This window comes from Rhinatrema bivittatum, chromosome 2, assembly GCF_901001135.1.
Source record: "Rhinatrema bivittatum chromosome 2, aRhiBiv1.1, whole genome shotgun sequence".
Lineage (NCBI taxonomy): Eukaryota > Metazoa > Chordata > Amphibia > Gymnophiona > Rhinatrematidae > Rhinatrema > Rhinatrema bivittatum.
The window spans coordinates 237,145,721-237,162,060 of record NC_042616.1 but is presented as its reverse complement, the minus strand read 5'-3'; the positions used below and the strand labels follow the sequence as shown (position 1 = coordinate 237,162,060).

The window sequence follows — 16,340 nt, the reverse complement described above, 5'->3', positions numbered from 1 at the left end:
ATGTTACTGTGGATGTTGTGAAATTTGCTCGTGCCTTGTGTTAAACTTTACCTATTTATTTTAACCCGAACCTTTCTTATCTGTTCTGGTCATTGCCTCCCTCTCCACCATCTACAGAAAAGTATATTTCCCTTATAGCGCCAGCCCCTCTCCCCTGCCTCTGGGGAAACCTTGCATGGCTGCTCCCAGTTACGCCAGGGAGAGGGGAAGGGCTCTTTTTTTGTGTCCCACCCTGCGGGAGGGTAGGTGCCCAGAAGTCCTGGCTAAGCATCGGTGGCCCAAGCAAGGGGAGTCTGGGTGACTGACCCTGCCCGTGCAGGCACATTGCTTACAGGAATTTTGCAGCCTCCTGGGCAACTCGCGCAGCAGCCACGCTCCTAAACTACCTCCATTTTTCAAAGCAGAAGTTCGCTTTGCAAACTTAGGCTCAGATTCACAGCACGTGGGTTCACGTATGCGCAAGGTTGTTAAAATAAAAAGTATGCGCATAAATCCAAACGCTGGCCCCAGCACGTCCCTCTTCCCTTATTTTGCGCGCATAAAGGTCTGTGTGAAATGGGGTTCTGCGCAGGCTCTTAGGCACACAAGCACCGGGGCAATTTTATGAGGAGTTATTTACGTGCATAAACGGCTTTGAAAAATGATCCCCTTTAAAGACTTTTACCATTCTCCGAAGGACACCAGGGGCTAGAAACTACTGTGAAGAACAAACTATCAATTAATACAACAAAACTATACATGGATTGCCTTGTTCACCACTGCACGCCAACTGGGACCAGAAGAAATGCCGGTTTACAGCCCTAGGTGCTACCCTGTGAAATACTGATAGCGAAGAATATATTTCAGCATAAGATGAGCGCCCCTCCAGTTTTACAAAGCATCATCGAACGACAAGCAAAGGAATAGGGTTAAAGAAACTATTAGGGCCACAGTGTAAGAGAAAAATCAGCACTGAGCGACATACAGGTCCCCTAAAACTGCAGCCAAAACACAAAATAAATATTGTGCTAGCAGAAGCATGCTGCAAAACGCTGTCTAAAAATCCTCGGGTCTCCCCCAAGGCTGGGTTTGAACCCTTGACGAGGGGCTTACCTTTTAGCACTGGTTGACAGTTTAGCAGCGGTTTTGCTGGAGATTTTACCCTCTTTCTTTCTGGCCTGCACTCCCTCTCTCTCTCGCTGAACACCTTCTCTCTGATCTCCGTCAGAGCTGCCTCCGCTGGTGCTTGGACTGTCGTCCACTCTCTGCCCTTCAGTGGACATCTTGAGCTCTTATGGCAAAAAAAAAAAAGGGGGGGGGAGGGGCTTGTAAGAACTTTTAAAAATATATATATATTACATTTACAGTGTAAGCATTTATAATTATCAAGAAAACCTTGCTAAAGTCCTGTAGACAGTAATAAATCGACTAAACTACAGGCATAAATTAGTGGCTGAGGGTTACTACGTTTTACTGTGTTAACAAGCCTTTCTGGGGTGGGCTGGGCTTCACAAATCACTCATCCTTTATAAACACTTTCTGCAAAGAAAGAATAGCTTGCTAATTTGTTTAGCCTTTATTGGTGTAATTGTATGCTACATTAAAGCATTTTCCCTTTCTGAATGGGTGCAACAATAAGTTTTACAGTGTAAGACTTGAAGGTCTTACAAGAATTGCACCAGGCTATGGAGTCTTCTAGGTCATGAATTCAAATCAAGATCAGGTTGAAATGTGAACCAAAGTCATTGCCAGCTGAAATCCATTTGGTGGCCTGTAGAAAATGAATTTGTGGTCTTAGGCCAATTCCCAGTGCACAGATGTCCAAGTCATTAAAAACTACCATCATAAGACCAGTCAAACTGACTGACGCAGCAGCAGCAGCACCCTCTACCAGGCTGTGGTGCGTCAGTCTAGCACCATCCCCCCCAGTTATGAGAGAGATGGCTTCTACAGACTTTTCTAGGCTATTGTTTCCTCAGATGTACATTTATGGCTCATGCCAGCAAATGTACAAAAGTTTTCACTGGCATCATTTCTCCTGGGGGGAGGGGAGGAGAGGAAGTGCAATTGGGAGGGTCTGCACACAGTTCATTCCTATACCTGCTGCGCCACCAACTTCAGGAGAGGAAAGTGATAATGTGCTTACTGCCCCTTAATCTGATCCTACCCATCTTACCCAGCTAGATATCAGCCTTGGTCCAGCACAATACATTACTTACAAAATTAAATAAACAAAAAGAACCCCCTCAAACCATCCTTCCCCCCAAAAAATGTCTTGGGGGTGGGGATAACAAATGACACTTAAAATATAGCTCAAAACAATGCAACGCTCATTGATCATCACCAATATATTTCAGATAAAAAGAACAGCAATACATATTTTCTTAACTAAATTGTTTAGACAGCATTACTCTACGAACGGGGTTCCTGGAAATGGCCCATGCAATACCCGAAGCAATGAAAAGAAGTATATATTTGACAAAAAAAAAAAACCGCCTCATGCCGCTTGGTCCTGCTTTTCACACGCTAATAGGGTCGGTGCGCTGAAAGCAGACCAGAGGTCCATGAAACCTGGCAGCTCCCTGCGTTGTATTTCGCACGCACAAAGGGCAATGCGCCCGGCACAGTTAGGCGTACAAAAGTGTCGGGGGGGGGGGGACCTCAAAATTATTTCCGCATTTCTGGATTTGGTGCTGCTGCTGCTGCCGCCGCCGCTATAAAACCCGCACGCCGGAGACGTTCACCTCAAAGTTCCCTAAGCAAGCCAGAAATCCCCTTTTTTTCTCTCTCTCTCTCTCGCCTCTGTTCCAGTGCATTCGGAGAGTTGCAGTACCTCTCTGGCCGAGCCATAAATTACGCTGAAGAAAGCTCTGCAGCAGCGGCTCACCTCTCTCTCTCGGTGCCCTCCGGGCCGTGTGTGCTGCAGGATCTTCGCTTCTGCCCGCCTCCTCCCGTTACATCGCTCTTCTCCCCGCACCCTTTGTCCTGCGATCCTCCTCCCCCGCTCCGGTTCCGGCTCCCGGGGGGCCGAGGGGAGCCCTTCCTGCGCCGCCGCTGGGGTTGGGAGCTGACAGGCAGCAGGCGAGCGTCTGTTCCGGACCTGCCCCCTTTGCTGCCTGCCGTCCAGACTCCGCCTCGGGGCGCTGGGGCACGGAGCAGTTTGGCTGTCAGGTTTTGTTTTTTTTTGGTGGTTGTTTGGTTTTGGTTTTTTTTTCCAGAGGTCAAAGGTAAAATTCTCACCACAGGCTCCCAGAACGATTCGGGCAAGCCGCAACCAGGAGAAAATAGCAAGGCACCGATGTAAGTTAAGCAGGGGATAGGTGGGGCGTGCTGCACGTACAATGCTGTGCACATTGCAAGAGAGCAAAGAGGCCGAAGCCTCTCCTTCATTTTCGCAATGAGTCCAGGACCTGGAGTGACCAGTGTCCACCTAATTCCCCCGACCCTTATGTGTCTGTGGCACAGTGCATCTGGCTCTAAGGCTATATAATGAAAAACATGCTAAAAAAGTGTATATATATATATATACGTATGAAATTTGGCACTCGTACTAATGGTTAAAACATACTTTTTCCAAAACTTTTTTTTTTTTAAAATTAAAATGATAGGTGTTGGAAATGACGGTGCAGGTTTCCATCATACAGGGTTCGAAAACAGTTTTCCAGACCCCCCCCCCCCCCCCCAACCATGAAAATTGCTTCAGCTTCCCTGCTTAAAATTGGGATGGACTCAAGGGCAGCAGAACAGGTTTCCGGTTGGGGAAAATAAACCAACCATTCCCTGCCCTTTTCCCTCTCCCAGTCCCCCTTGCCCCATCTGCGCTTTTAAATGAGGCAGGAGTCATCCCCAGCTCTGCCCCGCTGTTACTATATATTTTTTTTTTAATGGCGCCAACCGACACAAGGCAAACACCACACTGCTGTACAGCAGATTCCCCTTGATGACAGCTGAGCTGTACGGCAGAATTTGGAACAAAGTGGCAGTCTGTTCTTATGCAAGTCCCGGGCAGGACACATCCTGTACTTGGCACCCAGAGGCTCATAGATAGAAAGTGCAGAGCTGGACCCCGTCTGCACGGCTCCCTCAGTCTCTCTGTTCAGCTCCGTCTCCCTACCGGACATAGCTTTAACCTGAGGCCAGGAGGTCCAATTTGTGGGGAGGAACAAAAGCTCTCATACCAGCTTCTTTTCCTTTGCAATTCAAGCACTGTTTCCGTCCTTATTTCACAGCTTCTATGATTATACAGTCGCAGCATCCAGTAAACGCACACAGGGGATTTAATAATATTTTATTTACACCCCTGGCATGCGATTGATTAGCAGCAGTAAACAATAAGACAGCAGAAAGATGGAATAAATTTGTGATTCCACTTCTTTTAGCAAAGCCACTACATCTAAGAACATAAGAAAATGCCATACTGGGTCAGACCAAGGGTCCATCAAGCCCAGCATCCTGTTTCCAACAGTGGCCAATCCAGGCCACAAGAACCTGGCAAGTACCCAAACACTAAGTCTATTCCAAGTTACCATTGCTAGTAAGGGTGTGAATCGTGTGATCGATCGTCTTAACGATCGATTTTGGCTGGGGGGGGGGAGGGAAATCTGCAAAAAAAAAACCCTGCGATGGTCGCCCGTATGACATAGTGAGGGCAAAGGTAGCGCCGGCGCCATTTTGAAGATTGGCAATACGGCCCGCGTGCAGGAGGTCGCTCCCGGACCCCCGCTGGATTATTGGCAAGTCTTGTGGGGGTCAGGAGGTCCCCCCCCCCCCAAGCTGGCCAAAAGTCCCTGGGGGTCCAGCGGGGGTCCGGGGGCGATCTTCTGCACACGTGACGTCGGGAGCCAGGAACCAAAATGGCGCCGGCGCTACCTTTGCCCTGTCACATGATAAGGGCAAAGGGCCACCGGTGCCATTTCTCAACGCAGCCGTGGCCAGAGAGCTGGAGATCTCGTCGGGACCCCCCCACTGGACCCCAGGTAATTTAAAACATTTTGGGGGGGTTCGGGAGGGTGGGGGATTTGTTTTAAAGGTTCGGGGTGGGTTTTAGGGTTTTTTTGGTGTGCCGGTTTTCCCGCGCCCTATTTAACGATACAATACAAATGCCCCTGACGATAAATCAGGGGCATTTGTACTGTATCGTGCACTCTAACGATTTTGGACGATTTTAAAATTATCTGACGATAATTTTAATCGTTCAAAAATGATTCACATCCCTAATTGCTAGTAATAGCGGTGGTTATTATCTAAGTCAACTTAATTAATAGCAGGTAATGGATTTTTCCTCCAACAACTTATCCAATCCTTTTTTAAACACAACTATACTAACTGCACTAACCACATCTTCTGGCAACAAATTCCAGAGTTTAATTGTGCGTTGAGTGAAAAAGAACTTTCTCTGATTAGTTTTAAATGTGCCACATGCTAACTTCATGGAGTGCCCCCTGGTCCAGCAGCAAGAGGGGGGCTTCCCAGTCTTTTGCATCGAGTGTCACATGTATGATTTTTTACCCACCGGTGAGAAGTTGTACAAGTGCGTGCGATGCAAAGAGCTCCTGGCTCTCAGAGAACGAGTCCGATCTCTGGAGGAGCTGAGGCAGACAGAGAGGTATATAGATGAGACCTTCAGGGACATAGTAGCCAAGTCCCAACTCAGACTGGCAGCCCTGGTGCTGCCTTGGAGGAAGAAGGTCTCATGATTAGAGAGCATCAACCTGATGCAGCAGGAAAGGATCCTGTAGCAAGGACCTGCTCTCCAGGTGATGCATTGTCCTTTCGCACCGAGGATATCTCCCCAAGGCCTACTGCCCAGGAGGGAAGAGTTAGGTCGGCTGACATAGTTGGTGATTCAATTCTTAGGAATGTAGACAGCTGGGTGGCTGGTGGATGTGAGGATCACCTGGTAACATGTCTACCTGGTGCGAAGGTGGCGGATCTCACGCGTCACCTAGATATGATTTTAGACAGTGCTGGGGAGGAGCCGGCTGTCGTGGTACACGTGGGCACCAACGACATAGGAAAATGTGGGAGGGAGGTTCTGGAAGCCAAATTTAGGCTCTTAGGTAGAAAGCTTAAATCCAGAACCTCCAGGGTAGCATTCTCTGAAATGCTCCCTGTTCCACACGCAGGTCACCAGAGGCAGGCAGAGCTCCGGAGTCTCAATGAGTGGATGAGACGATGGTGCAAGGAAGAGGGATTCAGTTTTGTTAGGAACTGGGGAACCTTTTGGGGAAGGGATGGGCTCCACCTTAACCAGGGTGGAACCAGACTGATGGCACTAACCTTTAAAAAGGAGATAGAGCAGCTTTTAAACTAGAACAAAGGGGAAAGCCGACAGTCGCTCAGCAGCGCATGGTTCGGAGAGAGGTATCTTCAAAGGATACTAATGATGCATTAGAATTAGGGCATCCCGACAGTGAGGTTCCAATAATAAGAAAAGTAGTCCAAGTGCCTATAACTAAAAACTCACCTGAGCTAAAATATTCAAAATTATCCCTATCAATTAAAAAGCAGAATGAAAATACAAACAAAAAACAAACTTTGAAATGTTTGTATGCTAATGCCAGAAGTCTAAGAAGTAAGATGGGAGAATTAGAATGTATTGCAGTGAATGATGACATAGACTTAATTGGCATCTCAGAGACATGGTGGAAAGAGGATAACCAATGGAACAGTGCACTACCAGGGTACAAATTATATTGCAATGACAGGGAGGAGGTGTGGCGCTTTATGTCCGGGATGGCATAGAGTTCAACAGGATAAACATCCTGCATAAGACTAAATACAAAATTGAATCTTTATGGATAGAAATCCCTTGTTTGTCGGGGAAGACTATAGTGATAGGGGTATACTACCGCCCACCTGGTCAAGATGGTGAGATGGACAGTGAAATGCTAAGAGAAATTAGGGAAGCTAACCAAATTGGTATTGCAGTAATAATGGGAGACTTCAATTACCCCAATATTGACTGGGTAAATGTATCATCGGGACACACTAGAGAGATAACGTTCCTGGATGGAATAAATGATAGCTTTATGGAGCAATTGATTCAGGAACTGACGAGAGAGGGAGCAATTTTAGATCTAATTCTCAGTGGAGCACAGGACTTTGTGAGAGAGGTAACGGTGGTGGGGCCGCTTGGCAATAGTGATCATAATATGATCACATTTGATTTAATGACTGGAAGAGGAACAGTGTGCAAATCCACGGCTCTCGTGCTAAACTTTCAAAAGGGAAACTTTGATAAAATGAGAAAAATTGTTAGAAAAAAACTGAAAGGCGATGAAGAGGTCTGGGCTTGGACAGAATCAACAATGTGGTCAGGCGATGCAGAGGTCCAGGCTTGAAGAGAGTCAATGGCGTGGTCAGGCAATGTAGAGGTCTGGGCTTGGAGAGAGTCAACGGCGTGGTCAGGCAAAGCAGAGGTTGTGTCCGAGAAGGCAATCCAAGGATAGGCAGGAATCAGGAATGCAGGAACAAGGAGAACCGGAACAGGAGACAATGAGGAACAGGAACCAGGATCATGAGAGAATCACCAGGAGGCAACGAGTACACGACCAGCGTGGAGACCTGTTGCAAAGGCAATCCTTTGGAGTGGAGCCTGGCCTTAAGTACTGGAGCTCCACTGATGTCATCATCCGGTGCCGCGGCCAGGTTCCCGCCGCGGGCCCTTCATAAGGCTCAATGATACGTGCGTATGTGCACCTAGGGAGGGGCACGGCGCTAGATGGCGACATCTCTCCTGAGGCTCGACACGGAGCACAGGGATCAGCAGCTGAATCAGGGGCACCGGGGGCGGCCCGAGCATGGAGCTGGCGGCCCACCACCGCCAGGGATGAGAGACCAAGCATCGGATTCATCTGAGAGAGGTGAGGGGGCCGAGCTGTGGGTCTGCCGCGGCTGGCATGTGTAAGAAATCCCATAGCATTGTTTTCCCTGGAGATTGTTCTAGCCAGTCGTGCTATTTATTGCTTGTGGTCCCACTGGCTTTGCTGACTGAGAGAAACTACATTTTTGTTTGTGAGCCCAGCCAACTGCCTCAGACATTCCCCCAAACCCATGGTCTATCAGAGATCTGTAGCAAGATGCCGTGCCGTCACGGAAGATCTTTTGGGCGATGGAGGAAGGCCCAGAGCTTGGCTTGTTGCATCAGACATTTCCTCAAATCTATCTTCTGTTGGTGAGTTGCCATGAGATGCCAGTGCTAGTGTTGTGAATCACTTTGGAGCTGGAGGGAAGCAAAGTTTAAGCTTTGGAAGAATTTCATTTTTTTGTTCTTTTGTCTACTTTTGTCCCTGTAAAGGCATGTGAAGGGTGAATAGAGAAAGAGCTGGTGGAATACTGGACTCGGGCAAAGAAAATGTAGGTGCTTGGTGATATTTATTTTTCTAAAAGAAAAAGTAAAAAGTTTGTTGTCTTTTTTATGTTGTTTTCTTTCTTTTTTTTTTTTTTTTTGCTGTGTCTCTGGGTTGTTTAATTTTCTTTAACCTGGTCTTTTGTGCTGTTTTAATATTGAGATATTGGAGCTGCTCTGAATAAGTGGTTGCGGCTTTGGTTTTGGCTAGTGTCAGCTTTAGAGAAAAAAGTCTGTGGTGTTCAGTCTCACGTGTCCTTTCTAAAGGGACCTGGAGTTGTTTACATTTTTTTTTTTAATTTAGAAGACGCTGTTTAGAGTTTACTGCCTTGTTATACATAAGACATAAGAACATGCCAAACTGGGTCAGACCAAGGGTCCATCAAGCCCAGCATTCTGTTTCCAAAAGTGGACAATCCAGGCCATAAGAACCTGGCAAGTACCCAAAAACTAAGTCTATTCCATTCTACTGTTGCTAGTAATAGCAGTGGCTATTTTCTAAGACAACTTAATTAATAGCAGGTAATGGACTTCTCCTCCAAGAACTTATCCAACCCTTTTTTAAACACAGCTACACTAACTGCACTAACTACATCCTTTGGCAACAAATTCCAGAGTTTAATTGTGTGTTGAGTGAAAAAGAACTTTCTCCGATTAGTTTTAAATGTGCTACTTGCTAACTTCATGGAGTGCCCCCTAGTCTTTCTATTATCCGAAAGAGTATATAACCGATTCACATCTACCCGTTCTAGAACTCTCATGATCTTAAACACCTCTATCATATCCCCCCTCAGCCGTCTCTTCTCCAAGCTGAAAAGTCCTAACCTCTTTAGTCTTTCCTCATAGGGGAGCTGTTCCATTCCCCTTATCATTTTTGTAGCACTTCTCTGTACCTTCTCCATCGCAATTATATCTTTTTTGAGATGCGGCAACCAGAATTGTACACACATGGCGGCAGGAGGTGGCTTAGAACAGACCCTGTCTTCACCCAGTACTTGATGGCAGGATCACAATCTATGGATCAATATATGTGGCACACGGTTTGTCTGAAATCCTAGGAGTCGAGGAAAATCCTCATCCTGGTTTAAATCTGGATCCATAGTCTAACCAGTTCACTTTGTTGGACAATGAGCTTGTTACTCTTTTGGCTACTGCTATAAAGTCATTGGAGACACATCCAGCAGGGCAGGGCATGCAGGACAATGCTATACACTTGTGTTAGAGTTAATCCCATTCAGTAACTATAGTTAATTTACAGAATCTTTTGTTTCCTATACAGGGACTGGAGAATATACTAATAAGAGATTTGATTTAATAGATTGCACATTTAAAGATGTTTATATCTTAATCAGATATTTTGGAAAAGATATTAAGGTTTTACAACAAGATATGATTAAAGTAAATACTCAAACAGAAATGTATAAAGTCATAACTCAATTTGTAATACAAGAAAATTCTATGTTACAGAGTAAAACAAGCTTTGACTTAATAAGGTTAGCACCAAGAATATCTGAGTGATCAGTATACAAGATAGGACAGAAGATGAGTTCCAGGTTGTGTTCAGAGAAAACATCTCTGCCTTGTTATCTAAGATTTATATCTCTCGAGTTTCTCTAGAGTCTTTTTTTGTCAGGTGATCAGATATTGTAAATTCAGTTCAGGCTACGCTAACAATTGATTCTAAACTGTTTATTTCCTTTTATACCGAATTTGACAAGGAATTTATGATATCATTGCTTAGAAATAAAAATCCCTTCAGATTGTTGACTTTAGTTTGCATATTTTCCCAGATTTGGAAAAACAGTGACAGTTACCATGGTTTTTGAGATCTTTATTTTATTTCCAGCCAAAATGAGAAATTAATAATGATAAATATAGGGGTTTTTTTTCCTAATTATGATGCTACAATTTACTAGAAAAGTCCCCAGTGACTGAAAAGCAGAAGAATGGTTCTCTTTTATTAGAAGTTAATTGTGATGACTCTTTCCTGGAATCATTTTTCTTTTTTCATTGACTTAATGCAGCCTTTGAATGTCATTTTGATTAGTTTGACATCTAAGTGTTGCGCTGGAGGTGGACTCTTGGCCTGGTGCAGGATTGGTACGGCCCTCCGGTCGGACCCAGAGAGCGCCTGCCACCAGGAGGCGGAGCACACAAGGAGACAGAGGCTAGCTGGAGTTTCACCAATAACAGTCTGGGGTTTCTGCAGGTTGAGCCCTTGGGTACCCGGACCACCCGGACTTAGGTGGGCCTCAGATGGTCTCCCGGAGAGGTAGCGGAGGGATGTGCCCACCACGAGCAAGGGTGTGCGGCTGATGCAGAGAGGATGGACTAGACCCGAACTGGAAGCTCCGGAGACCTCAGGGAGGTAACAGTTCAGGAAGGTTCTCTGGACGAGGCAGGCAGCGCCTGCGGATCTAGTCAGGTGGAAGCCGCTGGTAGATTCCAAGCAGGTTGGTCTGGTAGTCACGGAAGGCCAGAAGATAGTGTCTGAGTGAAGCGCAAGGGTCAAAGCCAGAGTATCCAACCAGAAGTGGTCAGCCAAAGCAGGGGTCAATACCAAGGTCAGTCCGAGCATAGTCAAGGCAGGCAGTGGTCAGTTCCAGGCAGCAGATGAAGAGAGTAGTCAGGCAGGCCTAGGTCAGTACCAGAGATCAGTCCGAGAAGGTACTACCTGAGTAAGGACACAAGAAGGAACACAGGGCGCAGAAACACTGGAACACACAGAGACGCTGGAACAAGGAGACGTTGGAACACAGGATTAGGCAAACTAGAACAGCACGGTGTCGAGCCAATTGCCAAGGCAAGGTCCTGGGGACAGGGCCTCGCTATTTATATGGCTATTAAGTGATGTCATCATACTCCATCCGAATCGGTTTTCCCGCGCTTGGCCCTTTAAAGCTCAGCACGTCGGCCACGCGCATGCCTAGCGGCAGGGCCGAGGCAGCCAAAGACGCTGAGCCCCGACAGGAGCTCCGCTGTGAGGCTTGCAGCATGGAGGAAGCCGGAGAGGGCCGTGGTGAGCGTCGGGGACGCCAGGAGCTGGCAGCAAAGGCAAGACCGGAGCTAGTGGAGGGCAGCGCAAGGTGAGCAGGCCCGGTTGCGGCAACCACGCGGCCGGGACACGCAACACTAAGCAATGATTTTTCTCTTTTTTATTTCCATTCCTTATCAACTTTTTTAGTCTTTGGTTCTCTTCATATGGAATGCAGAAGTCTAAAACCTTCTGTATAATATTAATATCTGATTTCTTTGTCTGTTTCCTTCTTTTGTTTACTGTGGTAAATTTTCATTTGAGTGCCAAACTGTGAAAGCCACATGTGTACTTTTAAGCCTGTATAAAATAAACTCATATTTAAACAGATACCTGCACACATTGGGCCGGATTTTAATAGCTACACGCGGGTATAGATTTGTGCACGCAACCTGGTGCGCACAAATCTACGCCCGATTTTATAACGTGTGCGCTCAGTCGCGTGCATGTTATAAAATCCGGGGTCAGCGCGCACAAGAGGGTGCACACTTGTGCACCTTGCGCGTGACGAGCACTAGGGGAGCCCCGATGGCTTTCCCCGTTCCCTCCGCTCCCTTCCACCTTCCCCTCCCTTCCCCTGTCTAACCCGCCTCCCAGCCCTACCTAAATCTCCCCCCACCTTTATTTTGTTATATACGCCTGCCTCTGGCAGGTGTAACTTGTGCACACCGGCCAGCTACCGGCGCGCGATCCCCTAGCACGACCACTGTGCCGGAGGCCTCGGTCCCGCCCCCGGACCGGCGCCCCGCCCACGCCCCCGCCCCCTTCCCACCCCACCCCTTTTTCAAAGCCCCGGGATATACGCGCATCCCGGGGCTTGCGCGCATCACCGGGCCTATGCAAAATAGGCTCGGCGCGCGTAACCCCCCTGCGCACGTAAATCCAGCCGGATTTACACACGCAGGGCTTTTAAAATCTGCCCCAATGTGTTTGAATAGTGGGTTATTATGTGGCTAAAAAGTGCATGCGTACTCTGACACATTTCAGCACAATGGCATTACCATCATGCCTACTATCCACATCAAATAACTACTACATATTGCGGAATAGAAGAAATCATAAATACAAAATAAATATTAAGGGGTCATTTTCAAAAGGATTTACACATGTACACATAACTACTATTGTAGCAATTTTCAAAAGCCATTTACCCTTGTAAAGTGCACTTACATGGGTAAATCCTATGGAGAAGTCAATGGCATATATTGTAGCAATTTTCAAAAGCTCAATTATATGGGTAAAGTGCATTTACGCGTGTAAAACCCATTTTTAAGCATATAAATGCTTCTGAGAATCAGGCCCAAAGCATATACTTTTGGAAATTAAGGGGCTGATGTACTGAATTGTTTTTCCCATTTTTGTATCTATGGAAAAATAATCATGTACCTGCATTGTTTCCAAACCTGCCTCTGTCATATCTTTTTTTTTGCTATGCAGCCAAAATCTATTCCATAATGCTTTTCTTTATGAAAGCATTAATAAAAGTAAAGAAAACCGCTTGCCCTGCCCAAAAGAGGATCCTCTCTCATAGCCCAGGTTGCCTTCTCCTTAGGGATAAAATTACTGTACATCAGTGCATCCTCACCTTCTACTCAATCCTTGACTCAGGCACTGCTACCTCCCCAGCTGCTGTGAGTACAAAATTACAGTAGGAAACTGGAGTACATAACAAGGTAACAAAAACATATGTAGTGATATGAAAATAAGAAATGATATGACAGTGACATGAAACCCAAAACCCAATAAGAAGTTAAGAACAAACTAAATTCAGGGTGGTGGAAAGAAGAAGCACGAGTGAGCTGGATGCAACATGGCTGCCCTCCTGGCTAGAACTGCTTCACCTGCCTCCCTCCCCTGATATAATGTTATCCCTCCAGGGTCTGAGATATTTCTGCCATAGGGTGATTTTACACAGGTCCCAGGAATAAAGCCAGAGTGAGTAAGAGTGGGAATGAGGGCAATCTCCGGGCCACCAAGTTGAAGCATGATTCCTGAGCACTCTGGCCTCAAGAGCCTTTAATGAGGCTAGTGACAGAGTTACCTATTCACCTTAGGGCCTTAAAATAATACAAGTTGAAGCAGAAATAACATAACAAAAACAAAGAAGGGAAAAAAATAAATCTTCCTCATATATTAATAAGCCAACAACACGAAGGAGGAGGGTTACCAAAATAATATCAAAAAATGATTATAAAATATTAACAGAAATAATTTACATAATTTTTATTATATCATAAAAATTCACATAATACAATAATGCATAAGTACAATCATATTTTCATATTAGTACAATGATGGACGTGCCAATCCCATACCCCTATTACTAAAAACCTTACTCAAAACCGCACACCTACATATTCACTCATATCAGTCATCATAAAATCACATAAAAATTAAATTTTTATAGGACTCCAGAGAATACTAGAATTGCTGAAAAATGGTCATAACTTCTAAACTGATAGAATTCTTTTCTACTTCTTCAACATTTTTCAAGTATGCAAATGCACGACAACATTTATATAAGAACATGCCATACTGGGTCAGACCAAGGGTCCATCAAACCCAGCATCCTGTTTCCATCAGTGACCAATTCAAGCCATAAGAACCTGGCAAGTACCCAAAAACTAAGCCTATTCCATTCTACTGTTGCTAGTAATAGTAGTGGCTACTTTCTAAGACAACTTAATTAATAGCAGGTAATGGACTTCTCCTCCAAGAACTTATCCAACCCTTTTTTAAACACAGCTACACTAACTGCACTAACCACATCCTTTGGCAACAAATTCCAGAGTTTAATTGTGCGTTGAGTGAAAAAGAACTTTCTCTGATTAGTTTTAAATGTGCCACATGCCAACTTCATTGAGTGCCCCCTAGTCTTTCTATTATCCGAAAGAGTAAATAACTGATTTACATTAACCTGTTCTAGACCTTTCATGATTTTAAACACCTCTATCATATCCCCCCTCAGCCGTCTCTTCTCCAAACTGAAAAGTCCTTGTTATACTTGAACTTGGTTTGTGGGCCCTTGGGTCATGGAGAGAGTTGACTCCACCCACAGGGAGGAACCCTGTGGGGACTCTCCACGACAGACGGGGTCTCAGTAGTGATGGACATAGGAGTCAGAGATATATTTATTATACAGCAAAAAGAGAAACCCGAGGAGCGGGTTTAGTAAACTCAGTCCTTGCATAGGAAGACCTGAGATGGATTCTTCGGTAGTGGTCCGCACCGCGGGGTAGGCCGGAGATAGATGTTGGTAGTAGGCACAAGGCAGTGTGGATCCGGTAGTGGTCCTCAGAGCGGGGTAACCCGAGGATCTGCACAGCAAGAGAAAAAGCAGAGTTGTAGATCAGGTCTAGTACTCATTCCGTAGTGTTGTAGTAGAGATATAGTTGAAGCAGCAGCGGAGACCCGGAGCAGGAACACTGAAGGGTCGTCCGTAGAGATAGCGAGAGGAACTCACTGAGCTGGTGAAGGTGAGAATTGCAGAGAAGGCTCTCCGAGGAGCGGATAGCCCTGAGTGCAGCAAGGCCCCCGAGGAGCAAGTACCTGAGTCACTCAGCCTGGAACGCAGGAACAGGGAGGTGAGGCGTCTCTGAGAAAAGGAATTGAGCAAGATGGAATCCTTGCTAACTCGTTGGTAGGAAGGTCCGGTAGGCTTAAATACATGTAGGCAGTGACGTCATGTGGAGGGGACGCCCCCAAGGTTCCCACCATGACGTGGATAAGACTGAGGCAGGCACGCGCGCCCTAAGTTACACCAGATTCAAGATGGCGACCGGGATCGCCCACGCCGTCCCGGGAATGCCAGGGAGGTCGGTGTGCAGAGGCAGAGGTGGCCATCTTAGCCAGAATCGGAGCTATAGGGCAAAATGAGATGAGCAGCAAAGGTCGCAGCCGTCTGTGACCGATGGGTGCAACAGTCCTAACCTCTTTAGTCTTTCCTTATAGGAGAGCTGTTCCATTCCCTTTATCATTTTGGTCGCCCTTCTCTGTACCTTCTCCATCTCAACTATAGCTTTTTTGAGATGCGGCGACCAGAATTGTACACAGTATTCAAAGTGCGGTCTCACCATGGAGCGATACAGAGGCATTATGACATTTTCTGTTTTATTCACCATTCCCTTTCTAATAATTACCAGCATTCTGTTTGCTTTTTTGACTGCCGCAGCACACTGAACCGACAATTTCAATGTGTTATCCACTATGATGCCAAGATCTCTTTCTTGGGTAGTAGCACCTAATATGGAACCTAAAATTGTGTAACTATAGCATGGGTTATTTTTCCCTATATGCATCACCTTGTATCAGCTTGCACTTATCTTTCTTGCTCCTTCTAAATGTAGCTAAATCTCTCACATCTGGTGTACCAACTCCTGACTCCCAACAAAGAATCCTTTGTTTCACCCTCACATTCTGGGCATTTTCAGGGGAAGTATAAATCTCACCCAACTATCTAAACAACATCATTATTCAATTCCTAATAAACCTTTTCCTTAAAGTGACATCTAAATGATTATTTATACTTGTCAAATAGAAATTCTCCCCACTCAAACGATCCTCATAATGCCAATTCAAAATGAAATGTTCTACACATGCTGATAAGACGACCACGACACTAACCAGTGTAATTCATCCACAAACTGCAAAACCAAGAATAACTATCATAAGCACAGTACTCCATTTAAATTAATATCCATGGAAAGTCAAATATTTTAAAAAACAATAGAGTACATAAATGGGGTACTGTGCTTATAATAGTTATTCCTGGTTTTGCAGTTTATGGATGAATTGTGCTGGTTCTCGATCTAATTCTTTAGTAACCCCATCAAAAAAATAAATTAGATTTGTCTGATAGGACCGTCCCCTGGTAAATCCAGCAATCCTCCTGACTGTAGATAGTTCACTAACCTTTCCTTCAGCAGAGTCTCCATTAATTTTCCTACCACCGAGGTGAGGCTAACCAGCCTGTAGTTT

The 16,340-nt window shown here is 45.6% G+C and overlaps 1 protein-coding gene across 3 annotated transcripts in view; it reads right to left on the bottom strand.

Moving 5' to 3' along the window:
- LOC115084420 (ubiquitin-conjugating enzyme E2 E2) overlaps positions 1 to 3,157 on the bottom strand; it is a 537,898-nt gene extending 534,741 nt beyond the window's left edge. Inside the window, exons 1-2 of one of the 3 annotated variants that reach the window (XM_029589296.1) lie at positions 2,813 to 3,157; positions 1,093 to 1,270 (exon numbers count right to left, since the gene is read on the bottom strand). In XM_029589296.1, the coding sequence (XP_029445156.1) occupies positions 1,093 to 1,262 (170 nt within the window). In that variant the 5' untranslated portion in view covers positions 1,263 to 1,270; positions 2,813 to 3,157. Of the gene's footprint in view, positions 1 to 1,092; positions 1,271 to 2,723; positions 2,743 to 2,812 lie in introns of those variants that run through there. The other 2 variants (XM_029589295.1, XM_029589297.1) reach the window with 2 other exon arrangements.
- Positions 3,158 to 16,340: the final 13,183 nt, after the last annotated feature.